This window comes from Perissodus microlepis, chromosome 17 (genome assembly GCF_051167445.1).
Source record: "Perissodus microlepis isolate ML-2025 ecotype Zambia chromosome 17, ASM5116744v1, whole genome shotgun sequence".
Lineage (NCBI taxonomy): Eukaryota > Metazoa > Chordata > Actinopteri > Cichliformes > Cichlidae > Perissodus > Perissodus microlepis.
The window spans coordinates 3,310,386-3,337,520 of record NC_140477.1 but is presented as its reverse complement, the minus strand read 5'-3'; the positions used below and the strand labels follow the sequence as shown (position 1 = coordinate 3,337,520).

At 38.7% G+C, this 27,135-nt stretch overlaps 1 protein-coding gene across 1 annotated transcript; it reads left to right on the top strand.

The window, feature by feature from the left end:
* On the top strand, positions 1–27,135 carry LOC146369041 (monocarboxylate transporter 2). Its single transcript, XM_084909973.1, has 5 exons — positions 1–253; positions 11,162–11,408; positions 19,598–19,741; positions 21,074–21,877; positions 22,256–27,135. The coding sequence occupies exons 2-5, from the start codon at positions 11,195–11,197 to the stop codon at positions 22,534–22,536; spliced, it is 1,443 nt and encodes a 480-aa protein (XP_084766099.1). The 5' UTR covers positions 1–253; positions 11,162–11,194; the 3' UTR covers positions 22,537–27,135.

Here is a 27,135-nt window from a genome sequence, read left to right as displayed (position 1 = left end):
GGCACTCCAAATCAGGGTATAGGGATGGCGACAAAAAACAAAAAAGCTGGGCTGCTCGGATCACGATGTAAAACGGAGACGGGGCAGGCAGCACCGCCCTCTGTGGTGCGCAACAGCTCAACGTCAGGCAGCGGCTCACTCAGGAAATTCAAATAGCGATCTGTCCACAACACAGCCGCACGCATCTTTATGCTCCAAGGTCATCGCAGCCGGCAGCCCGCGGAGGACACGCACGCACAGCCTCCTTCAGAAGGTAAAGTAACATCCAATGCCCGGTTGTCATTGACTGCAGTGAAGGACGCGCCGACGTTGCCGGTGAGCCCGAGGATTAACCGAGCGATGCAGGGATGAGTGTGCGCTGCGGTGAATGAGCGCTGTAGCCTGTCAAGACAGCGGCTTGCGGCGCTGCAAGTGTCCCAGTCGGATGGGTGACCGCATTTTATGATGCGTTCAGGAGCCTTTGAAGAGAGGAGAGAAGGGAAACCCATCTGCCGCTTTGCTGTCAGTTGTCGCAGGTGGAAGAGCTGAGGTGCACAGTCCTAAAATATATTTGCACTGATTTTTGGGCTGTTTTGAAGCATCCGGTTTAGTAGGCCGTGAGCATTAAGACTGGCTTCATCCGGTCAATATCCGGTCTCTATCAGCAGCATCATATGATTAGGCTGCAGTGCTATGGAATCACTCTCCGGTTCCTGCGTCTTTCCAGCTATAGGCATTTCTGATCGAGTCGAACTTTTAAAGAGAAAAAAGTGTATTATTATCTTAGGATGTCACAAGTATTTATGTCCACGTCAGGTTTGGTTCACTCCTGCTCAGTTGGTGATCTGTATGAATAACTTCACATTCTGCATGTGATGAATACCATATGTGTATTTAGCTTAAATGGCAAAAAGCTTACACGACCCCAGTTTTAGGTTTGAGTAGAAGTGAAAAAATGAAGTCTGTAGTTTGTAATCTGTGATCCTGTCGTGCAAGTTGGCTGTGACAGAGCATCTTCGTAGGTTATCAAATATGTGGTTGTAACAGCGGCCTCCGTGGTGAGATGCTAAAATGCTAAAGCACAGGCAGAGTGGTAAACTGAAGACCAGTATTTAAGTTCAAGGTGGCTAACAGCAGCTAGTATAAACCGGATTTATCAAACCACTTGTGGCCATAAGAGCAGAACTGAAATGTTCTGAGTCGAGTTTCAGTTTGTTAAATGTCTCATCAGTACAACTTTTCAGTCACAATTTGTTATTAAAAAGTAACGTCATTTTAATGACATTTTGCTAGCAGATGAAAAGGTCTTTTGCATCCATTATTTATTTGCATTAGATTTACAAGGGACAATGCATGAAAAAACTTTAAAAAACTTTTAAAAATAGCTCACAATTTTCTGATTTTCAGAGTCTGATAATAATATTGTTACCCGCACCAAAAAAATGAAACTACCATCAGCAGCTAGTTAGCTTAGTATAGCACATAGGTGTCAAACTCTGGCCCGCAGGCCAAATTTGGCCCGCAGCCTACAGCTAATATATATATTGTTTAGTATTAAGCTTCGCTTGTTCCATATTCAGTTTTTCAGCAAAACGTGTTTGAGTCCATAAGAAAAGAGTCATTCTTATATCTGGAGGAATAAATATATTTCAATAAATATTAACGTTAGCCGCGACTTTGTTCCAGTTTTGAATTTTGGCCCACTGTGTATTTGAGTTTGACACCCCTGGTATAGCATATAAACTGGTTAGCAGCTAGCTTGCTTTGTACCAAAGGAAAGAAAAATAAAACATGTTTCAGCTCCTCCAAAGCTCACCAGTTAACATGTCAAATCTGTACATCTGTGTTGTTTTATGAGGAGATGTGTGGGACAGTTTTTTGACCAGGTGCAAGCACGGCTAACCAGCGAAAACTTATCATTGCTATAAAGTAATACGTGTGATATTAGTCATCTGTGCTCCTTTAACTTACTTTACTGATATGTCTGGAATTTTCTTATGATTAGAATTTCCATTTTAGCTTTTTTTTTAATATCCTAAGTTTGTCATACCATGCCCTTCCATCAGAAACGAAGTTAGCATTTTCTCTATTTAGTCTCCGTCCCATTTTTGTTGTTTTTAATGTTGTCTTGTCTGTAGATTTAACCTAAACAGTCTGCAGTTGACAATGTCCACACTGTTTGTTTCTCCGAAAGCAGTGACCTTTCTGACCATGTGGGCAGAAATATTAAAATGTGCGTTGTTGTTTGTTTTTAACTAAGTTACTCTTTGGCTAGCATTTATATCTTTGCCCCAAGAGATTGTTGTTGTAAATATTATACTTACAGTTGTGGTCAGAAGTTTACAATCACTCTTCATGAGCATGAATGTAATTTATTTGAACTGTTCTATTTCCTGGGTGGAATGATTGTACAGCATACGTCTTTAATGTCTTCTAAGAAAAACACGAATCAGGTGAACAAATTTGAATTCATTTTATATTTGTCTCTAATGCACACATGGCCACTATTCATAAAGACTCAAATATATAGATTCATTGAAATCAATTAATAATTGAATTGGTTCTAGGACTAGGTTTCAAAGGCTTATTCAGTTTATCTTTGCGAGCATAAAACGTATTTGTTTGACAGCATTCCAATAGAACAATGGGGAAGTCTAGCTAACTCTACAATTCTCCTTAGATTTTCAAACTGACACAAATTGGGAAAGTCTCTTGAGGTTCATAAGTACAAGTTGTTTTTATGTGTCATCACTTTTCCAAAATCTGCATGAAGACCTAAACCGTCAGTCTAAGGTGAGAGGAAATTGGTTAGGAGATCCAGAAACAATCCAGGAATCACCACGGCTCAAGCTTGCCATGAACTGAAAAGTGCTGAAACAACACCATCACTGTCCACGGAGAAGTGAGTTTTAGATGGACATGGGCTAAGGGTGCTAACCAGCAAAAGAAACCCTTGCTCCAAAATAAACAACTTCAAGCTCAATTGAAATTTGCAGCTATACACATAAAAAACAAAATGCCTATTAGAGCTTTTTTTTGGTCACATTAACAAGAGGTACAGTATGTTTGAATGGAGTTAAGGTGAGGCTGTCAAACCTGAGAACACTGTACCAACTGTCAGGCACGGTGGTGGTAGCATCCTGCTCTGGGCCTGTTTTGCACAGTGGATGGAATAATGAAGGAGGACTACCTTCAAACTATTTAACTTCACTTCACATCAACAGCTGGATGATAGAAACTTGGACACAACTGGGTTTTCTAACAGGACAGGACTGTTTTGGAAACCTGCTAAACCTCTGGATTAGGTTTCATTAGTATGACCTCATGAACACTAAACATGGCGTATACTCCACACTGAGAAAATATGTTACTTACTTACTGTTAATCACTTAACATCCAGAATAGTCAAACTACAGCCAGGCCTTGGGTTTCAGCATTAATGCAGAAGTTATTTTGTCATGTAAATGCACTCTCTGACAGCAGCTGCCTCCTCAACAGTGTACTGCAAATCACGAAAACACAACAGTTAAGAGTAAGTAAGAGGGTCAAAGATTCCAAGGTACGGAGCAAGCCTCCAGACTCCACAGATCAGCTCGATAAAACATCCACAGGATGTCCCTAAACATGGCCACAGAAGCTTAACCCACAAGACCCAAAGGATCTGGTACCACAGGTCACCCTCAGAAGTTCCATACCTTGATGGATCAGCAGTACAGTTGCAAGGGTTTGAAAAATAGTGATAGTTCACAAATGAAAAAAAGTTAGCTCCCTACATTTAAAAAGAGAAAAGAAAGCAAAGAGCAGACGCAAACTGATTCTACCTGATTCTTATTTGAAAGATGGAAATCATGCCAGATGTGAACCCACCCATGACACACCATCACAGAACCACTCGGCACTGATCAAAAACTACAAAAACTGTTTCTTTGGACTCTTATGATGGCTAGTTACATTTTTTTGTACCCTATTCGTCAAGTAATAGGGTAAAAAAAGTACAAATATTCTGAGCAACAGAATTAGTATCATTACATAACATTAGTATCATTCCCCCCATACACATTTCTAGACATGACTAACGTTTGCTGTCTGACTATTAAATATAACATGATTACAGTTCTGTGACCTTCATGACATGGTCAGAGGTGTGTAGCGGAGAGGGAGCTCAGGATTGGATGTTTCATGTGGGTGTTGGCAGCCCATATGGAAAAGTGAATAAGCCTCCCAGCATGCTCTTGTGTCCACAGATGAAATTTATTTTCTAAATCAAGGTATCCCGGAGTTAGTAAAAGGCCAGAGGCTGAGGAGAAAGGGAACTACAGTGTTAGTATACTTTATGGGGAGACCCTCTGCCTGATGGCCTTTTTAATCAGAAAGCAGATTTTAAAGGAATTATTTCTTTGTGAAAGAATATGGGCGAGTGTGTTTGCCTGACTGCTGAAGTGAGATTAGATTGTTGTGATGATAAGAAGATGGCATGTGTGCTTTAGTCAACATTTAGAGAGGTGTTTATTAGGTTAATAATGAACTTCTATTTTAACAATGGGTGTACTGTTACTTGGAGGTTACCTTAGAGCTAATCTTCCATTGCCATAACTTCAAGTCCCAGCATGAGGCTTTGGCTGAGTCAGGAGGAGGAGGAGGGGGGGGCATGCTGGCAAGCTGAGTGTAGAGGTCAAGTTTCCTTTTGTACTTACAGGATATGTTCACCTGAATAGCTTTTAAGTGAAGCTTTTGAGTATTTCTTCTGTTCAAGGTCTTCACAAATACAGACAAATCCTACACTTTAATTTATCTCCTCCAGGTAAAATCGGTGTCCTCTTGCTCCGTAACTCTGGTTTAGTTAACCTTCTGTTGTCCTTCATTACAATTCAAGTCTTACAAGGATCCACAAAAGCCCATTAAAAAACATTAGTAATTGACCACTGCTCAACCTTCCACTATCAGTAAAAGTGGAAAAAGTACTTCAACATATAAGAATTCAAAGAAATCTTTTAATTAGATGTGAACATGAAAATGTGGAATTGTTGCTCTTCTGAAGGATGTCTTTGCTGTTCTTTTCATCCTCCTTTAATGGCCCCTGAAGGCTACCTTTAAAAAGTCTCTGCAATATCTCTCTCACTACCCCTTCTCAGGAAACTATAATTAACCTCCATCTAAAAATAATAACTGGATGTTGAAGTTGTGTTGGCTGTGGCTGTGTTAGTTTGAGAATCATGATTCCCTTAAAGAGATATTAAAGTTTAAACCTGTGGTAATCAGTGTTTTTGTAATAACAATAAATCAAGTTCTCAATGTGTTTTGTACAAGGAGTTGTTGTACTTACTGTTTTAGAGTCTTTAAGCTTTTCTAATGTGATTTTTATGGCCTCTAACTTTACTGCAGAGCCGATATAGGATATTTAAGCCTGATACAGATATCAATATTAGGTAATCTGATATATGAGACAATATTATTTATTTTTGAGATACATCAAATATAAACAGTTTTCACTTCAATTTGTTATGTTTAGTTATTTATTTACTCATTTTAGCTCTGCGCCATTCTGCCCGGATCATCTGGTTGTTGTGTTTTTGGTGTGGATGACAAAGTTTTCAATGTCAACACACGTGACGTGGCTGAAGGATGTTTCTCTCGTCTCGTCTACTTCTTCATTATTCAGTTATCGGGTGTTATAAATTCAGATACTAATAGATTGGCAGAATGCTAATGTCAGATTTGGATCTAAACATGATCATATGTAGTCATTGATTTGCTGCTACTACCGTTAGCAGGAAATGCAGTAGGTCTGGTGTGCCAACTCAAAGAGGGCAAAGTTCATTTATTCCTCTTTACTGACATGAAATCCAACACTGAGTCTCAGCTTTGTCCTTGTTGTGAATGAAACCTGACATTCTTATTCATGTCTTGGCTTCCTACCAAGGCACTAAGTGATGTCTTTCTAGGACACACACATAAACATTCACACAAAAACACAAACACCCAGATGTGAGCAGACCTGTTTGCACGGAGAACATTTTTTGTCATAATGCACAGTTACTGTAACCTTAACCTGTCACAACTAACCAAACTCTAACCTTACCCTACAAACAGCACACACATTCTGTCCAGTATGTAACCCAGCCTGATGAGCTTATGCCAGTTCTATGATTTGATTATAGAAACTCTATTTTGGTTTCTGCCCCCTCCACTGAGCTCTGTTGTCCGGATAAGGCTCATCAAGGTGAAGTCAGGTGGTCAATTCAAGTGCACTGAGAGGACACAAGCCCAAAACAACTCAGTCTGTTCAGCTTGAGCGACTCTGTGCATGGCTCCACACTTGTTGAGAAATGCGGTTTCACAGTCACTCTGTAGAACACTTTCTAACATGGTGACTTGTGATGGATTCTTTGGGGGATTTATTATGATGCTTGAAAATGCGGTTAATCCAAATCAGTGCCAGTTGGCCAATCCTTCCTCTTGGGTCAGAGTGAGATATCTTTAAAAATACTTGGCAGATATTACTGGAAAATAATGAATTCAGCTCATTTTGACTTGTCTTCTATTGCCGTCTTCCAATCAAGATTTCTGTTTACGTTGGTTTCTGCCAAAATACAAAGTAAGCTTCATTTATCCTTTGTGTTATTATTAGATAGCTGATTCATGTCACTAAGCTAATGCTAGGTAGATAACATAGCAGTCATATATATATATAAAAAGCAAAAGAAGAAAAGTGCTTCCTAATCATGTTTCTTGAACTCAGTGGAAAGCACTGCTAGGCCAAGAAAACATGCTAAAAAACACATAATAAGAAGACATAAGAACTTCAGGAAAGATTGTGAGTGAATCTTAATTCACTTACATTGGGCCACTAAATAATATGACTGTGGATCTTTCTGACATGGTTCTGCTCTGGTAAAAAACAAACAAACAAACCCAGAAGGAAATAGAAAATGGACCATGGGTTTTTCATAAGTTTGGGCTAAATGATCGATGACCCAGTGGATGTATACACAGATGGAGGACAGAAGCTGCTCTGTGTCTAACATGCTGCTTTGGAAAGACTTCACAGCTACGGTCATATTTTATGACCACTGTAAACGAGCCCTTATTTATTATGTGAAACATACAAATACTCACCATGGCAATCATCCCATCAGTGCTGGTACATAGTCAAACTAGCATACTGGTCTGTAACTGCTGACCTCTGTAGAAGACAAATCTGAAAAAAATTCCAGACAGGAGTCAATAAAGTTTTATTAGCACCTTGACAATGAATTATGTTTGGTTGGTGAGTTGGAATGTTTTATTCTAAAAGTGGTCTTTCAGGTGGGTGTGGTTGTACAGTCCTGTTGTTGTCACCTGACTTGTTCCTTGGCACCGTTTTCATAACCCACCAGCTTTGACCAAAGCAGCAGTCAGGGCCATAGTAGCTGCTCTCATGATCACTGGTGTGAAGGGCACAGGGGAGACGGCACATGACACTGATCTGGAAGGAAGTAAGTGTTGACATTGTAACGACCGAACAGTGACTTTACTTTGTTTGACTTCTTGTGTACTTATATGGTTGATCATAAACCAGATCCATCAAGCTTGTGTGAACAATTCCCTTTTTTTACCTACTAGATCTTTTATGGCCAATCTGTTTGGAGCTTCATATTAACAGCCATCAATTTATAAGCTGCTTATGGGTTCTGAGGATCCTTTGTGCACTGTTGCCACGTTCAATCAATCAAAACTAGTATTTCCACCAATTGCCGCTCTGGACAGTCTGTAATCTGATTAGCACGGATTAGACCTACTATATGAAACTCCGGGAAGAAAGACTAATCTTTAACTTTGATTAAAGGGGCAATACAAGAGATATATATATATACTCAGAGGACAGTTTTTAGCACAAGTGATGTTTTGCTTAAATCATTCACTTATTTAAAACACAGTTCCACAACTATTGAATTCCAAAATAAAAGCAAATGTAATCATTCCCCTTTGGCTTTTAATTAATTTGTTTTAATTATTATTATCTGAACTATACAGGATTTTTAAGACCAGTACGATATCAGTTTGGATATCCAATATATCTGCCAATATGGTAAAGGAAAAACAGACACAAAAGGAAGGAAAAACACAATATTCCTTTTTCTTGCTAGCCAGGTAGAGTCATTCATCCATCAACACGGTGCCTGTTTTTTTTTATCACTTGAACACAGTGATGCACATTGAAACTAGTCAGTGCCTGTGTGGCTCATTTAGTCACAAAAGTCCATACAACATTGTTAGTATAGTTTACTAGTTATATGAGTTGAAAATCTACTTGGAGGAAATGTTCTAGTTGGCTAAAAGTGAAATGCATCTACTACACAAAAAATCTCTACAGACTTGCTACAGCCGCACGTCTCAGGGCCCCTAAAGTTTCTTATTTACTGGTGCGTTCCAGTTGAAGTGGAAAGTTAGAAATCCATAGACATCCAAGTCGAAATTCCCAAATGAAACACCGCTCCAATTCAGATTTCTTTCTGTGAACTTTTTAAGCACAGAACAGCAGGTATTGTGCTGTCATGCTAATAATGCACGAATAGCTCTACGTTGCTAAGAAACAGAACAAATCCTGTTTGAACTTGCTTTTCCAACTTTAATATTGTAGTTCGTTCGTTTTAAAGCCTTAAAAGTGTTCATTGTGATGTCACTCTCTGGCCTCCTGCCAAGAAATAATCCTGTCTTTTATTTCCTGCTTCCTGGCTTTCTTTAGCTTTTCACAATTATTGACAGTAGCAAGTGTATGAGTCTCCACAACAATGCAGTCTGTTCATACCTGAGCTGGAACAAGGAAGCAGAGTGACATCATTTATTTACACTGGTCTTTACGAGTCATTGATGTACTTGGACAGGAGAACCATATGTTTCCTGGTTAAATCCTTTGATGTTCTTAAATGCTTGCTCTGGTAAGATGTCACCTCAGGGCTGGTACGTTTGGATCAGCCAGCTGAATATTTTCATGTAAAAGTTAAAAACAATGATGTTGTATTTCACTTAAAGTTGTGGTTTGAATTTTCCAGTGGTTGCCTGTTGTGTTGTAGACGAAACTGTCAGAGCTGATGGTCGAGTCGCTTGATCAGATACAAAGCTGGATAGTGAGGTATCCTATGATGTTTATGTTTAGTCAATCTTCTGCTTGATCAGTCAACTGGCACGGGGAAGATGTTATCATTAAGTGCACAGACAGGTGAAACTTGATATGCACTGTGCGGGTCTGAGTTTTAATTGTGACTATTGTTTTTTTCTAAATAAATAATAAAACACTGACAATTATTTAGATGTCTGAGAAATAGCGGGTGACGGCTACCCCAGCAGCAATCTCTTCCCCTAAACAATGAATCAAATGCAGAATGCAAAAAACTGCAGTTCCTTTAATGGCCACTGGAGTCTGACTGCAAAAAGAACTCCATCCCCATAAATGCCCAACTTCAGCCACAGTCTACAACAAGAAACATTTTAGCCCTCGGTCAGATAGGCCTAGAAACTGTCGCTAGGTAAAAATGTGGATTTCTTGGTGAGCAGCTGCTGGAGGTTGCTGGCAGTTACCTGTACTGAATGGAAACTCTCTGCCTTATGCGGCATGCTTCAAAAGTAGTAAACCTTACCTTGAAGCATGTTGTCCATTTTTGGTTTTGCAGCTTCACTACCACTGGACTGTAGAGGGCCATGGGTGCCAAAATGAATTAAATAATGGATTAAATTACAAATAAAAAGTAGAAAATAATTAATAAAATATTAATTAATTTAATTTAAAACATTTAATAATTATGTATTTATTTTTAATTGTAATTCATTATTGACACATTTAATTAATTAATTCCTTCCAGTCTGAACGAATTATAGACACATTTTATGGTCTATTCATGACAAGTAGCTGGTAATTGTCAAGTGCAGCACCACATAGCTCTTTGCAACCAGTTACACCTGCCAGCAACTTCCAGCAACCGCTCACCACATGTAGGAATGCAGCTTCATCCCTAGAGACTGGTGGTTGCCAAAGGGACGCCGACCGTACTCTCGGCTTGTATGACTGAGACCTGAGGTCTTTCTAGCTAATTTCCCCCTTACTAACAACTTCATGGTGGATTTAAACGCTTGGATTGTCTTTAAGCTTACAATGACTGTTCTGACTGGCAGGTATTCTAGCAACCAGCTATTGCTGATACCTGTCTGCTAGGAACAGGTCATCATTAAGCGATCAACAGGGAACCAGTTTGACTTTTAAACCTTAAAATGGGTCTCGCTCTCTAATGAAAACATAATAACACAAAGCTGAAGTGAAATCAGCGGTGCCAATTATTTCAGACTCGTACCTGGTAATCCGAGTCTGGCTGTGTTAATCTCAATAATTACTCACTTGTGATTCTGCACCGCTGACATGAGCAAACATGTTGACTCTTCGACAGGTTGCTCATTTCTGTGACGCCACACTAGCTGCCATCATCTCAGCGGGTGCCTCAAATTAATTATACAGCTGTAAATTATACAGCCTCACCTCTGACTGATGACAGGTGAGGCTAATGAGCTTAGACAGAGCTAAAAACATAGCAGCTGGCCTTTTTGGTTTATCACGTGTCCGTGAATATAAGTGCATCTTTCTTTACTTGACTTGTAGCATCGGTACAGTGGTGTGTGGCAGTAGATAGTTTCCATTCTTGTTTTTTTTTTCCCCTTACGTGTAATTAGGTCAGGTTTACTCTGTATATACACCACGTGATTTTAAACTGCCACTACACTTCTGTAAGTCAAGCTCTACCCTTGTTTCATTAATGCCTTTGGGAAGGAGGTGTGCTCAAGGTGAACAGTGGGCGGGGGAGATCTGGCCTCTCAGGTATAATGAGTGCATGCCCTCTGGAATCTCGTGATCCTGTGTTTGCCCACACCCTATAAAGGATAAGGGCCTCTGCCATGTCCTCCTCGCTCTTGTGTCACATTACTGTTTGCAGTTGAGCATCTGAAATACAGAGAGAACAAACATTTGAACCTCCTTTATCATCCCACAGGTGTCTGTATACTGTCAATATGAGCTACAGCTTGTGATTTATCTACAGGATATACTACCCCTAATGATCGATGACATTTTCCTAGAAACAGAACTTCTCGGGTCATTTTTTCCGTAACCTTAAAGTTTTCTGTGAGTTTTGATATCCTCCTTTCTTTCTTTTTCCAGCGTTCAGCAAATCTGCGTTGAGTTGGGCCAGTGATGCCAACCCCAGCCACAAGTCCTGCTGTGCCCCCACCAGATGGTGGGTGGGGGTGGGCTGTGGTACTTGGATCTTTCATCTCCATAGGATTCTCATACGCTTTCCCGAAAGCCATCACAGTCTTCTTCAAAGAAATCCAGAACATTTTCGGCGCCTCCTACAGTCAGATCGCATGGATCTCCTCCATCATGCTTGCCGTCATGTATGCTGCAGGTAAATAACTGGTTAAAAAAAAGGAAAATGAAATTTTTCTAACATAGTTAAACCTGTTCATGTTTAGAATACCAAATTATTATTAGAGGCTTTCGAGAGTGGGGTTGTCATGGGTTGTTGCTACAGCAACAACACGATGTAAAACGTAGATCATTTAATTATTGCATAAAAGTATTATGGAAAAAGTTACAAATGAATTTTGTATAACGCATCGTATTAGTTATGCTAAAGAAGACATAAAAACAGACCTCCCACTATGAAACTGATTGAACCGGTCTCTGTCTGCATTTTCAAAACTTAACCCAGAGAACGTTTAATTAAATCATTGTTAAAGTAGAAAAGAACAGGCTTGTTCTCCATATGTCCACAGTCTGCTTTATCGTGGCTGCCTGCAATAACTATTTCTCTTGGATCTAACTAAAGTCCACTTGCTGCTCCGTTAACGATAACTGATGGCTAACACAGCTATGGGTTAATTGCTAATTGTTAAACAGCGAACGTCAACATGTCTGCCAGCCAGATTAACATTTATGATAACTGTTTAATACTTTACTGCTGTTGAAACGAGAGCTTTACTGACCTCTGAAGTTCTTTCTAAAGTGTTGTTCAGTGTAAACTAGCAGCCTTGCTTTGGGTTGTTGTGTGTGAGCTGAAGGAGGCAAAGATGCTATTGTTGGTGTTGATACAGTTGCAAATGAGTATTTCTATTCAGTAATAATTTGTTATTAATTAATATCTGAGTACTTGTGTTTTTGTCAATGCAACAACCTAATAATGCTAAATAACTTGAGTCTAGATAGTTGGAGTTACCAGATGCACCATTAAAGAAATCTGAAAAGCACGATATGAGGAAAGGCACATAGGATGGGACATGGTTTATTCAGTAGTTTCTCTCATCATTGTCACACTGTTTCTACCTGTAAACACAATATGCAGTGACAGAATTGAAATGGAACTAGTTTGTGTCATTGGATCATGACCTGGATTTGAATCCACACGAGATGCTAGCACAGCATCACATGCAGAGCCTGTAGATAACCAGAGAAACTGAAGCCGAACAACAGCAACAACAACAAATTGTAATTCCTTGTGAGTCAGAATCACTTACAGCCTGGAAATTGGAAAAAATAATCTATTAGTTGTTGATTGGATTTTGAAATAAATTGATCTGTCTTCTGACATGGAAACAGGTGAATTTTCATTTCACTGAGGCAGAATTTTTATTTCCGCGTACTAGAATTTCTAATAGTTTTCAGCCTCTAATCAAATTCAGAGCATGATTCAGACAAATCCTTTATCTTCTCAAAATGCTGCCACATTGCTGCAGCTGGCTCTTCATTTTGTTTTGAAAAAAGGAACCTTTGAAGAGTTGGAATTTGTTTTCAGCAGGTTGCCCTCTCCACCATATTGCTCTGATCACCTGCTGTATTTCCCCACTTTGGCTTCAAGCCTGCAGTTTCCTGGCTCGGTAGTGCCATCTGTCCACGCTGTAATCCTCCTGTCACTCTGTCGTGTGCTGTTGTCATCGTCAGACCCGCAAAGCTCATTTCCTATGTTGTGCTCAATTGAAAACAAATTTTCATTCAGTAACTGGAAATTGAAATATAAGGTAAAGTCTTCTGCTCAAAATTAAGTATTGTGGTCTCATAAAGTAATTTGGGAATGTGAGTAATTCTGATTATGAGTAAACACCTTATGGACAGGTGGCGTTCATCAGGCTGAAACAAGCTAATGGTTGCTGTTCTGGTAATGACACAACCTGTCTAATGTTCCTAGCGAAACATATTTATCAAACAGTAAAAAACTTGAGTGGTTATTGCTGATTGTCTTGGCTTTTTAACCGATCGCTAACTGCTGCTTTAGCTTTGCAGTGTCTATATGCCGCTATCACGTGGTTACGGCATCAATACATGCGCTTACTGAGCGAGCCGCTCTTGTTTCTCATTCATTCACATTGATCGTAGCCATTCAGCTATTCATTAAACACCTGCTCTCTTGTTCTGACTCTCACGCTGATGATTCAATCAGAGTTTAACACCTTTCTAATTCCCCACCGCTGCTTTCGTGTGTGTATTGGTGTTTGCATGGCCCTGTCATTACTGTGGAGCTGCCTGGTAATGAGCCGACAGCCCCAGACACCCACAAGTAATAATCTAATTGATCCAAATGACTGAAATGACCTTTTACTTATTACCTCTACCCTGAGCTACCCTGTGTCTCTTCAACCTGCTAAGCTTTTTGATGAACAAAATACTGAAAATGATGGTTTTGGCTCAGTGGATTATATTTTATAAGCCAGTTAGGTCACATTTGTAAAGTCCCACACGACATGAGATGTGTGTGGAAGGTTGCTGGTTTTATCCCTGGCTCCTCCAGTCAAGGGCAAGATACTAACCCCAAGTTGTTCTGCGATGCATCAATCGGCCTATGAATGCTGGTGAATGATACATAGAAAGCAGTTATAGACAAAGCATAGAAAAAAGTGCAAATGAGGCAAGTTGGGCTATTATTACATTCACAGAGAGTTGGGGAATGGCTGCAATCACAGAGATATAGGATGGTGACAGATGAACCCTTAGGCCCCCTCCTCGATTCAGAGATGGTCTTTCCCTTTAAACGTAAATGGCCTCCTTGACTCCGCCCTCAAACCAGCGTTCCTCCCTGTCCAGGATGTGTCCACTGGCCTGTAGGTGTAAATAGACTGTTTAGTCCTTAGCTCTTCTGTGTTGTGCCATCTGCTTGTTTGGTTTCCTCGATGAGTAAATCCTGCTGGCACTTAACATTGTACACTACATTACTCTGTTTGTGCCACATAAGGGATCACTACAGGTTTTCACTTGGGCAGGAATTATCTTTCTTCTTCCCTGGATCAGCTGGAGCTTTCTTTAGGTGCCTTCCCAGCTTTGACAAATGTCCAGCTGAGATAACCACATTTACTCAGGGCCTTCTTGATGTGATGTTCTTCTGCTTCCCTGGCCGCTGTGTCTGTGAGGATGGTGTTCGCTCTATGTTGTAGCGTCCTGATGACACCCAGTTTATCATCCACATCATGTCAACCTTAGCATGCTAAGCTATCCTTCTGTCAGAGGAGGTTAGCATTAGGCTTATAGTTCAGTTTCACAGACCCCGCTCCATATCGCCACTTTGGCTACTTTTTGATATTTGTATTGAGCTATCTTTTGTTGTTATTTTATAGGAAAAATCAAAAACAATAACTAGAATAATAAATAATAAGCTAATCTTTCGCTGCAGGTCTATAGCCCTGAGCATTCAGTTATGGAACCAGACGTTTTGAGTAGCAGTACAACTGTGTAGCTACATTTCAGTTTCAGTTTTTGCATGACGGAGCTTCCTCTACAGAAGCTCTACAGTTATTGCTACTAAAAATTTGCATAGTCATTTGCTTGCCTTGATGTGTATATCACCTGGCTGACAACATGTTTTCCAGAACAAAAGAACTATCGATGCTATTCTTTTGTTTCTCTGTAAGAGAAGAAGGCGTGGTTAAAAGCTGTAAACCCAACATGGGAAATCTTTTGTGAGGGCCTTTGGCATACTTCAGCCCTAGAGTGCAATCCTGCCTCGTATTACATCAGGCAGCAGTGAAGCAACCGCCAATGATCCACTCAGCACAGCGAGTGTCGCACTGTGATGATGTGTTTAATCTGCATGCTGTGTGTTTATGTTGGATTAGTGTCGCTAATCCACAGTGAGAGAGCGAGAGCGCTGACCTTGGCTGTGGAAACGCTGCACACTGTATCACACTCACTGTTAGTCTTAAAGACAGGATACAAAGGCTGGTTTCTCACAAGGAAAAAAGCCAAATATTTACCTGGTCATTTTAGAAAAATATTAACAATCATATTGCTTATGATGATGAGTAAATATACTTTTATTTCTCAGTGGAAAAAGTCAATGGGAACCTTGTTTCTTGAACTTGAGATGTCATTTCCACCTCATTAACACCTTAAGGTTGCTGTATTTGCTGCATGTCAAAGTGATTGAGCAGTCCTTTTTACCACACTGCACAGTAGCTGAAAAGAGAACTGTTGACAGTGACGTGCATGAATTATCATTAGAAATGTGGATATTGTGAGGAAACATGTAAGTGTTGTCTCTTTAAAAATAAGAACTTATGTAACTTATTCAGAAGCACCTCTGTGGTGAAAACTTTACCCGCCCTGACTGATCATGCCGGTGAATTTCAAGCACCTTTAAAAATCTGCATTTATTTTTTTTCCGGCTTAAAGCCACCGTGTTAGCGTCATCCAGGATGTTGCTGCTTACTGCTCTACAAGTGTAAACTTTACATCAAAGCCTCTTGTGAGCCCGAAAATTTGGATAAACTTTTATCACATAAATAAACTGGGTTTCGGGCTGGTTCACTCTCCGTTATTTCCCTTAAAACATCCGTGTAATGGGTCGGCGGTGAGTCACTTCAAAAAACCGCAGAACAGCTTTTAAAAGTTGTTTGCCTCCATTTCTGTCAACTCTTTATCCTGTTTGAAGTGTGATGGATAGCCGGCATCTATCGTGAGCTGAACCAGCCTCTTCGCTTGCAGCTCACATTAAAGTCTCGTGGAAAAAAAAAAAAAAAACCTGTTAGACGCGTCTCTATATGTGTCATTCCCTTTTGGGATCTAGGTGCTTATATTTAGTTTGGGTCTTTGTCCACTGTGTAATGAAGTCCACGCTGTGTCTGGCCAGGAGATGATAAGCCCTTTTGCAAGAGAGGTAATGTGCAGGCTCTGGGGCTTCCTCATCTTGGCCGATTCGGGTCCCGCCAAGCCCCCGAGAATACCGATCACTGCTGCGGATGCAAATGAGGGGAACTTTCCTCAAGGTCGAAAAAAGATTCATGCAGAGCAAATTAAGTGAGATGACTCCTCGCCCAGTGTGGCTTTTTAAATTGCATTGGGCCTGGCAGAAATATGTTACATCTTCTGCCTGGTAATGAGAGCATTATTCAAAAAAAGAAGAAGAAGAAGAAGAAAAAACATCTTTCATTACTTTTCTCTTTCTGTTCTATTTACACCTCCTGCACTTAAAATTCAGCAAAAAGGTTAGGAGTGAGTTAAAAGATGCTTAGATTTCTCAAACAATTCTTATTGCTGCCTCATTATAAGCAGGGTGCTTTGTACAGAGAAAGCAATCAAATGTTCTCACACATCTCAAGTGGAACAAAATGTAAACAATAGAACATAAAGTGCCACAGAAGCAATATAATCTAAGTTGTTGAGTCAACCATTTTTAGCTAAAATCAGTGAAATGAGCAGCAAAGCAGAAAAATGTGAATGAAAATTCATTCCAGGCCCAACGGAGAATAACAAACAGTAAGTCATTAAGTTAGAGGAGATTTTCCCATCACTGTTATTAGAATGGAAATGGACTTTCTCTGCGTTTTTTTTTTTTTTTTTTTAATGCAGGAAGAACTAGATTTTAATGACAGCAAGAAGCACTCCAATAGCTTTGAAGTGCACTTAAAGCAAGTGCAAGATGCAGGCTTTTGTTATATGAATCCCATTTTGTATATAATTGTTATTTGTTTATGTGGATGTAGTACATTTGTAGCATTCATTTCATTGTTTAGTTAAATTATTAGTAATGTTGTTACATATTGAAATGGTTACAAGCTGTTACTGTAAAGTACATAACACCTAACCCCAACCGGTCGCAGCAGATGGCCCCGCCCCTCCCTGAGCCTGGTTCTGCTGGAGGTTTCTTCCTGTTAAAAGGGAGTTTTTCCTTCCCACTGTCGCCAAAGTGCTTGCTCATAGGGGGTCATGTGATTGTTGGGTTTTTCTCTGTATGTATTATTGTCGGGTCTACCTTACAATATAAAGTGCCTTGAGGCGACTGTTGTTGTGATTTGGCGCTATATAAATTGAACTGAGTTGAATTAAATAACAATCATAAACAGTGTCATTTCCTATATGTTGCTAATACGAACAAAAAGGCAGAATTTATTTTAAGCATAGTTTTTATGATAAAAGATATAAACCTTTGACCTTATTTGACCTTGAAGAAGAGTGAGAAAAAGTGAAAGGTCCAAAGTAATGTGATATATAGATTCCCCATATATAATTCCCTGTATGCCCATATGTTCTCAGTACAAATAATGGCACCTTTTTTTTTTCTTCTTTTTTTTTTTTTAAATTTTATTCAAACGAATAATCGCTCTGTGAAGCATTATAATGATATTGACCTTCAGATCAATCTATCAATCTAGAGATCACAGGTCAAATGTCATATGATTTTAAATCATATTTCGGTACTTTCTACATGTTGACAATACACACCACCTGCACCAATCATAGTTTATAAGTTACAAGGCTTTTTGTAAATTTTCCACCAATAAATCATTGAGTTTATTTTGAAAACCTTGGTGGATGCAAGCCAAATTTGGATGGATTGTGAATGTGACCCCACTCTACTCCCCTTCAAAGTTTTATCTGAATTCATTCAAAGATTTTCAAGCTATTGTGTTTAGAGACAGAGTGACATGCACACCAAAAACATAACCTCCTTGGCGGAGATAATAAATACCTGTCGTTATCATCCTTACTAATATTTTTAAATATTTTCATTTTAACCCTGAATAATTTGATGATTTTCTTGTGTTGTTGACCCAACTCCACAGTTTCTATTAGCTTAACAGAGCGATAGCTTCAATTTCCATCTTTCAACTTCTCTTACTTTCTGACTCACAGCTATAGCTTCATGTTTAACTCACGCGTCTCTTATGAGTTTTGCTTCCATTAGCACCAGGCATCTATTTCCATTATGGTAACTAGTAGCATACAGTGAAAACTTTGTACTAACAGTTAGGACCCTGATTAAGCTGGCAAAGAGGCGAGATAGCAGTTAGCAGCTAGAGAGCCAGATATTTTCCTTCATGAGTTGCTGAACCAAGGCTAAGGGTTAATATTGGATTCAAATTTACACTACTAGTCTTATTAGATCATTATATGTCAGTAATGTGATTACATGGTGTCCTGTTGACCACAATTGTCCAAATATACTACAGCTTTAAAAATTAAAGCCTGACTGATATGGAATTTTTAAGACTAATGACGATAATGGTGATAAAAAGAAAAAAATGATTCTTGTTCTTTCTGACACATGAAACATAATTCGATTTCCCTAACATTTGTTATGTGTAGTTAAGTATTTGCTTGTTTACACTCTTCCCAACTCTGCTGGGATCAACTGCTTGTTACATTTGTAGCAATCTAAACAGTGCTTGAATGCTTGAAGGGTGTTTCTCCAGTCTCGACTTTTCAAAATTTCTTTGCCCACACTTTTGTTCTACATGTACAACAATAAAAAAAAAGCTATTCTATTCAATTCTCTTCCATTATAACATTGGCTGATAATATCGATGTGTGAATAAATCAGGCAGGCTCCACTGAAAGTCTTGTTCAGTGCTGGATTTCACATTGGAAGTGCATCCTGGCTGATAAATTCAGTGCTGAGATTCATGGATTTCATAATGAAGGTGCAGAGATTTATTACAGGTCATACATACCTACAGTTCATAGCATAGTAAAACTATGGAAGTGCCTTTGTGAGATCTAATCAGTCTTTTCTTATTAATATTCACACAGACCTCTGTTTTTACTTTTCATTAAGTCATTTAGATAACATGGTTACATTAGGGATTTCTTATAACCTAATTAACCTAATTTAAGACTTTGGCTGTGAGCTTTCAGTGTCATTACATGCTGAAGTTGCATAATTAGTGACCTCACATGCTCGCTGTAGGCGACTCTTTTGTATCCCTTACAAATCTGGATTCAGTGAGTAAACTGAATGTTTTCTTAAGGCTGTTTGTTTGCACAGCATCTAAATGTGCAGCCGGGAGAATAAAACATTAGTTAATGTATTTCGACACAATGCATTTTTTTACATAACTAAAACTTGTCAAATGGAATTTAAAAAGTAATTTTACATGCAAGTCTATTCTGTTTAATCACACTGTCACTTTACTTAAATTAATTTGACACACGATGGTGGGAGTACCTCGTTTAAAAATTGAAACAACCTAGTTTCTGCTATTAATAGCTGCTGGGTTCTGGGTGGTGTTCAGCGCTAACAAGATTAAGTCGTTATGCGCTCACTTTCAGTGATCCTGACAGCTGTAAACATGCAAACATGTGGTTTGATCTTCTGTCTTCTATATTTTGCAGGTCCCATCAGCAGCATACTGGTGAACACATATGGCTGCAGGCCCATCGTCATGATGGGGGGCTGCCTCTGTGCCCTGGGCATGATCTCAGCTTCCTTCTGCACTAACGTGTTGCAGCTTTACATCTGTATGGGAGTTGTTACTGGTAAGTCCATCTAAATCCGTTTAAATCCATTTTGGGTTAATTTGATTATTCATTGGAATCTGGTTAGAAAAGAAAATAGTTTGCTGTATGTATTTAAGTCATTTTCTTTTATTTAAAATCTTGTAAGATTAATCATTTCCATATTTGGACGTGGCACTTGTTTCATGTTTTCCAGAAATCAGCTACAGTACAACAGTATCAATACAGAGCATTAAAATGTCTCGAATTTACCATCTAATGATCAATATTCACATGTGGGGAACAAACCATTTAGTGTCCTGTTGTATTGTTAAACTATTTAATAGATTTTTAAATCATTCGCTCGCAATGAGGAAGTTTTTTTTTCTTACCTCTTTATGAATAAAACCCAAGTGCAACTGAAGAAAACACCATCAAATAGAAAACTGTTGCAAAAGCATGAAAAAAACATACAAAAACAACAGAAATACTAAAAACAGGAAAAAAAAAATCAGCTGCACTTTCCTTATGTTTTGTGATTTGTTTTTGTTTTTTTTTACTTCCACTGTGTTTTATTCAATTTCCATTCAGTTTTTTTTTTTTTTCTTTTTTTTTTTTTTAAATATATCCACAGTGTTTTATTCAACTTGTTGTGCTATTGCAGTGTTTTTCTGTTTGCTGGTGTTCTCTTAATTTGCAGTGCATTTCATCTCTCCGGGCCACTATAAAAGGAATAATTCCAAAATAAGTGAAATGTAAATTTTCAGACAGCACAAAAATATTTAAAAACCAAATTAAGCCTGTGCATTACAGGAAGTTAATTATCGCTAGCTGTAAAGCCTGGGTAACACAAATATACTTTTGCAATCTTTATATTTTTATTTTATTTTGTTAAAAAGAAATTATCATATAGTATGAATACTGTCAATGTATACATGCTACTATTTGAACGTACACCCTGTACATGTGATCGTCTGCTCCATGCAGGCAGTGTGCACAGTGCTAATGCTGTTCCACAGCAGGGATAATGATGACCTTTTTCATTTCGTGCATTAGCCTGCTAATGTCAAGCCTCCTAATAAACACTAATAAGCACAAATTATAGTTGTGGCTGACAGGAATGTCCTTAGTTTTATAGATTCAAGCCAAACTGCTGCTGTAGCATAGCTATAAGCACCAAAGCAACATCAACAAAAATCCTTTTTTGCTTAAAGCTATTCTTATAAGTCTTTTTTTTTTTTTTTCAAACTTTATTTTAATTTTAGTTCTTGTTTAGGTAAACAAAAAAATAAAAGTAGTATTCTGTAGTATTGATTATTGTAACTGTAGTTAAAGCAAAGATGTTTCAAGTTCAATGCCTTTCTTTCAATATAGGACTGGGGCTGGCCTTCAACCTGCAGCCAGCGTTGACTATGATAGGGAAATACTTCTATAAGAAGCGTCCGATTGCTAATGGGCTGGCAATGGCAGGCAGTCCAGTCTTCCTCAGCACCCTGGCTCCTCTCAACCAGTATCTCTACAATCAGTTTGGCTGGAGAGGAAGCTTCCTCATCTTGGGTGGCCTGCTGCTGAATTGCTGTGTGGCAGGTTCGCTCATGAGGCCTTTAGGACCTCCACCTGGCAAGGTCAAGAAGGATGAAGAGTTGGCCGCCATTGCTACCACGAGCAAGGAGAAGCGCAGTTTTTTGCAAATAGTTAACAAGTATCTGGACTTATCTCTGTTCAAGCATCGTGGCTTTCTCATTTACCTGTCGGGCAATGTCATCATGTTCGTAGGCTTCTTCGCACCTATTGTTTTCCTCGCTGCCTATGCAAAGGACATGGGTGTAGATGAGTACTCTGCTGCCTTCCTGCTCTCAATCCTGGCTTTTGTGGACATGGGTGCCAGGCCTTCCATGGGGCTACTGGCCAACTCACGCTGGGTCAGACCCAAGATCCAGTACTTCTTCAGCTTTGCTGTACTGTACAATGGAGTATGCCATATCCTCTGTCCACTGGTTGAAAGTTACACTGGTTTGGTGGTGTATGCAATATTCTTCGGCTTTGCCTTTGGAATGGTCAGCTCAGTGCTGTTTGAGACCTTGATGGACCTGGTTGGAGCTCAGAGGTTCTCCAGTGCTGTGGGACTGACCACCATTGTGGAGTGCTGCCCAGTTCTCATTGGGCCACCATTAGCAGGTACAGTCTTTCTGTTTTTGAGCATATTTCATTCCTTTACCTGTTTCCGTTCAATTTAATGCTGTCATGAAGAACGAATGATAGCATCTAGTTGCAGTCAATAGATCCTGGACTACTGCAGCTAGTTGAAAATGATACCAGTCCTGAAAAACACTTTAGTATTTTGCCCTCCACAAGTTAACCAGCTGATTCCCAGAAATGGAAAATAAATGATTTGGCTACACAAGTTTAAGGAAAACACTGACCGAACCCACAATTCAAAATTAAGTGACATTAGCTGACTTTGAAACATGTTTCCTGTATAGTGTACCTCAGTTTTACATGTGATACTCTAAAATGTATATTATTTATATCTTAATATTTTCTGTTGTCTTGCAGGGAAACTGGTCGATGTCACAAAAAATTACAAGTATATGTATTTTTGCTGTGGAGCTATTGTGATTCTGGCCAGTATTTGGCTCTTCATCGGAAACTTCATTAACTACAGACTCTTAGATCGTGAGCGCAGACGTGCAGAGATGTACAAACGGACTGAGACAGAAGATCCGGACCAAACTCTGGATCAAAAGGAGGCTGATGGCGAAGCCCAGGCCACTGAAGAACTGGTCGACGAAAGTCAGAAAGACGAGCAACCTATGCAGCGGGAAACCAACATCTAGATTGTACTACTCTGCCAACACCTCACTGTCACTTCTGCTGCAATCTTGCCACACCCTCCACTATGATCAGACTGAGCTCCGAGCTAAGAGGTGCCTCCCGGTGTTCCGCCTGGCTCTATCTGGGGTCCTCTACTTCTCTAAAGCCAAAGCAACAGCAGTGTTGTAGGAGAGGCTGTGAGGGATAAATTCTCTTTGACAAAAAGTAAAGTGTAACATACTGTTTGCATGTGAAGAGGCTAAAAGTCAAAATGTTTGTGGAATGTTTGTGGTAGTACTAACTGTATTTTCTTTTTTTCCAACATTGAGCTTGTATCGGAAATACTATAAACTGCAGCGTGTGGAGAAACACTCACATGACACAGTGGCTGTTTGAGTCAGTACAAGGGAATATTGTTTCTGTCCTATAAAACTAGGACAAGTGGGAGCAATTGTAGCAGCAAATTAAAAAAAATTGGCAGATAATTTTGAAACCTTCATCAAAGATTTATCTGCTGCCGTTTATTAAAATAATAATAGTACTGACTCTGTTTTAAATAGATTTTCTGTGTGACCCAACAGAAAATATCTTTCCATTCTTCCTGCTGCGTCTTCTGACGTGACCTGAATGCATCATAATTCCAACAGCACCAGCAACCACATGTTTAAAATAAATAAGCCTCCTTTACAACATAACTGGTAAATAAGATAGGGGGTTTTTTGGCATTCAAAGACATTTCCGTCACTTAAACCAGTCTCCGTTACTTGTGATGTCTTGACCACAGACTGCTGATAAAAGATGGACATAACTTCTGAGTCATAAACGCAAAGCCAGTATGGAAGTGCCTTAAATATGCATTTTTTTAATGGCCACTGGGGGGTGCAAACAGTAGTCCAGTTTAATGAAGGTCAATACAGATCACTAGATCTTATTTAAAACAGCATGATATAAATTTTCATTAATTATTGTGCATATAAAACTTAAGGGTATCCTTTTGGGCATGCTTTGTGATTGACACATTGTTACATTGCAGGACTTCCTTTTTGTGGGAACCAATCCTTTCAAAACTCAAAGGTAGCGATGCAAAAAATGCTTAGCTCGAGGCTTCGCATTGGGACTTCTCTAACTGATGCTTAATGACATGGTGGTTAAATCCATCTTTTATATGCAGTCTGTTCTTGAAGTTGAACTAATTTCAACCTCTGGCTTCAGCCAACAAGCAATTTCATTGCATTTGTTTCAGCATCTGGGTTGTTTGAGGTTCTACACCCATATTGGACAAGCTAAATGGAGGGTGCTAAATTGCTAGTGCAAATAGTTTACCAGAAAAGGCAGATGAAGGAATCACCTTTGGCCATAGTAATGAACACACCCATTCTACAAGTATCAACATTTAAATTCAAAGTTGTGAAGAATGGGACTGTACCTAATTGCACTGTGCTTTATATGGCAACTGGGTGCCCTAAAATTCCAACTTCCATAAATAAGGTACAGATGTGTTCACAGCTGGCGCCTGTGTATTATGCTGTCCATCCGAGAACTCTAACTTTATGCAGTAAAACCTGCCAAAATGTCCAAGCTCTGATCGGGTCATAAAATGCTACGTTAAATGTCTTGGGTCCCATATTCTTATACTCACATATACCGTGTGCCGCACTAAAAGTGAAATGGCCACACTTCATTCCAGACTTCATTATGAAATTGCTGCAATTCAGTGAATTTAATTATGGTTGAATGTAATTTCCTCTGTGGGCCTTAAGAAGGTATTAATGACCAAAAACCATCGATTACGAGTGGTTTTCTACATATGAAGCCCATAAGCAATATGCTCACATTGTAACACAGCTATACAGGGAAACATATTTATAGTGACCATTGCCTCTCCATACTGTGATACATTGCCTTAAATCTAGTGCAATCAGTGCAGGGGAGACAGTGAAAACTTGATGAATCTTGATAAATCTTTGTGTTAAACGTGGTCCACCTCTTTGGTTTGATTAACTTCCCAACTCATGAGAAATCAATGTAACGTGTGTATACTACATGGTAAAGCTTTAAGTAATTGTATTCTATATGCTGTAGTCATTAACAAACTAATTCACTAACAACCCGCGCACCAGTATGTTAACAAGATGAAGGAACACGTCACTAATTAACAAATGCTAATCGTGTCCAAGTGTGTCGTGTTCACTCAGATATTTTGGTTGTTATAAATGTCAGTGTTGTTCAGTGTGATATCCATTACATGTGTATTTTTGTAAACGTCACCCTGCTGTGCTGCTGATCAGTTTTTGTCTGAAAACCTGGAGCTAAAACTGACCAAATTATATCCTGCCACAGATAAGAAAGCCAAACACATTTGCAAGTAATCATGAACATACACACTGGTCCCTTTATAAATGGTGGGATGTGTATTCAGAACTCTGAAATCCTGATATCAAGCTGTGTATCAGTGGTTCAACCATATCTTGTCTTTATCTAAGACTCATGATAATAGTGCTGTGATATCCTCTGTAGGTGGGTTTGAATCGGCTGCTGTTTTGCTTGTCTGTGTGAACTCTGGTATTGTATTGACCACTGCTGTGTTCTTTGTTTGTTTTGTTTCTTGCAAGTAAGATTGTTCAGTTCTCTTTGAGCTCTTTTTTTGTCCTGGACTTAGTCTCACATATATTTTCCTTTAAGAATCACTTAATCTGAATCTCCTGTTATGGCCGCTTGTCTCCAGAAATGCACTTTAGTTCATCAGCATTTCATTCCCGTATCACACAGTATTTTTATATACTGTCATGTCTGTACCCTCCTACATTTAAAGTCTGTGAATGTTACGTTATTCAGCCTGCACTTAATTAGTGGAAAGAGGTTCACTATGAATGCTGCAAAATCACTTCTATCAAATAGCACTGCCCCCTGCTGGTTTCAAGCCACATGAAAGGTCAAGAAAGCCAGGTTGTTGTTACATTTACCTATTTATAATATCAAAAACAATTTATTTTTCATGGGATAAATGCATGAGCATTTTTCTTTTCTAAACTATATTTTCTTGATATTTATAGGTTGAATTATACACAAATAACAAAGCAAAATCTTGTCATGTGAAAATAAGGGGAATATAAATTAATTTCAGCACAAAGTTTTATTCCTATTTTTTTTCAATGCCCAATTTTCCCGGTAATTAAAATGATGCAGTATGGATAATGTTATTTATGCAAAAAAAAAAAAAAATCATATACCATTAAATTGAATGTGTGGTAAGGTAAATAACATGCTTGGAATGTTCTTATATTTACATATTGACATCCAAAACAAGCATTTTGTGTATTTGTTTAATTCCGTTTATTATCAATTATAAGGTGTAGCATCTCAAAGATTGTGTTTATTTTCTTTTTATGTGTGTATATTTAGAAAGAAGACATTTATTTTGAAGTTTGCTTAAAACCAGTTTTAGTAGAGCGATGACATTTAAGCGAATAATAATGACTCCTCCCCCTGTGGCATTATTTTTTTAAACACAGTTAACTATTAAGCAGCTTAATTTATTATCCTGGTGTGTGGAGGAGGTGTCACTTCGCTGTAAGATATATGCAGATGCTAACGTTGTTGGACACTGGACAGCACTTTGCGGCTAACACCCTAGCTTGTTGAAATGACAGCAGATTGGAGCTTTTCATTCATATACTAAATAATATAAAACAAATCGTGAACTGTTAACTATAATGATCTGTTTTTCTTTGAATAATGTGTATTACATTTCAATAAAATTATTTTCTTTTTATATGAGAATTTGGGGAATTAGAGGTTTATTCTCAGTTAAATTAGTCTTTTTGTGCATTTCAAATTACCTTTAAAAAACACAAGCAAACAAAATTCCAGCTTGCAGGTGGAATCTTCCCACACGTGTATCACACTGCTTTATGTTGATGTGGATATCAGTATGTGTTGCTGCTGATTGTATAGAAGGTCATTTGCTTCTGGGAGGAGGAGGAAATGTAAGCTAACTGTGCCTTATTGTTTTAAACTGACAGATATAAACATGGACAATAGTGCAATTTCTCCCCTTGCTTATGTTGTGTGTATGTTTACACATCACTGCAGTCCTTCTTTTTACTCTAAACGATCAACTTGTGTAAAGGAAAGGAAAAAGAAATTCACTCCATATTTAAACCACATATGAACAAATACGCTGATGATGTGAGAATGTGTACGCACTGAATCTGGTCTAAGTATTTTTTGTCATTTGTCTGACAGAACTCACTATGTATTGTGTTTATGGAGCTTTGTACACATAGTCACACATCCAGATATTTCTGTGTATGTACACATGTACTTTTTTTGTGCGTGTGGTGTGTTTGGACCTTCATACTGTAGTTTGTCTCAGCAGTAATCTCAGTGTCTTTCATCCTTCGAGTACCAGATGTAATATGCGCTTTCAATCAGGGCAACTATCCTGTACAACATGATCCTTTTTCAGATTGCGTCACTTATTTCCACTACCTCTGCAACTGTCATGTCAGAGTGGGGAACAGAACCACACGGGTATAGAAAATTAAATTGTGTTTTTGTAACTAATATAAAGATACCACAAATCACATTAGCTAAATAAACTATGTATGTATTCAAATGAA

What these genes read in the sequence shown, in the direction of transcription:
- LOC146369041 (XM_084909973.1), top strand. Translation starts at nt 11,195, where the DNA reads ATGCCAACCCCAGCCACAAGTCCTGCTGTGCCCCCACCAGATGGTGGG. An exon ending in TGCCGTCATGTATGCTGCAG is followed by an intron (nt 11,409 to 19,597) that starts GTAAATAACTGG and finishes TATATTTTGCAG; the next exon opens with GTCCCATCAGCAGCATACTG. An exon ending in CATTGGGCCACCATTAGCAG is followed by an intron (nt 21,878 to 22,255) that starts GTACAGTCTTTC and finishes GTTGTCTTGCAG; the next exon opens with GGAAACTGGTCGATGTCACA.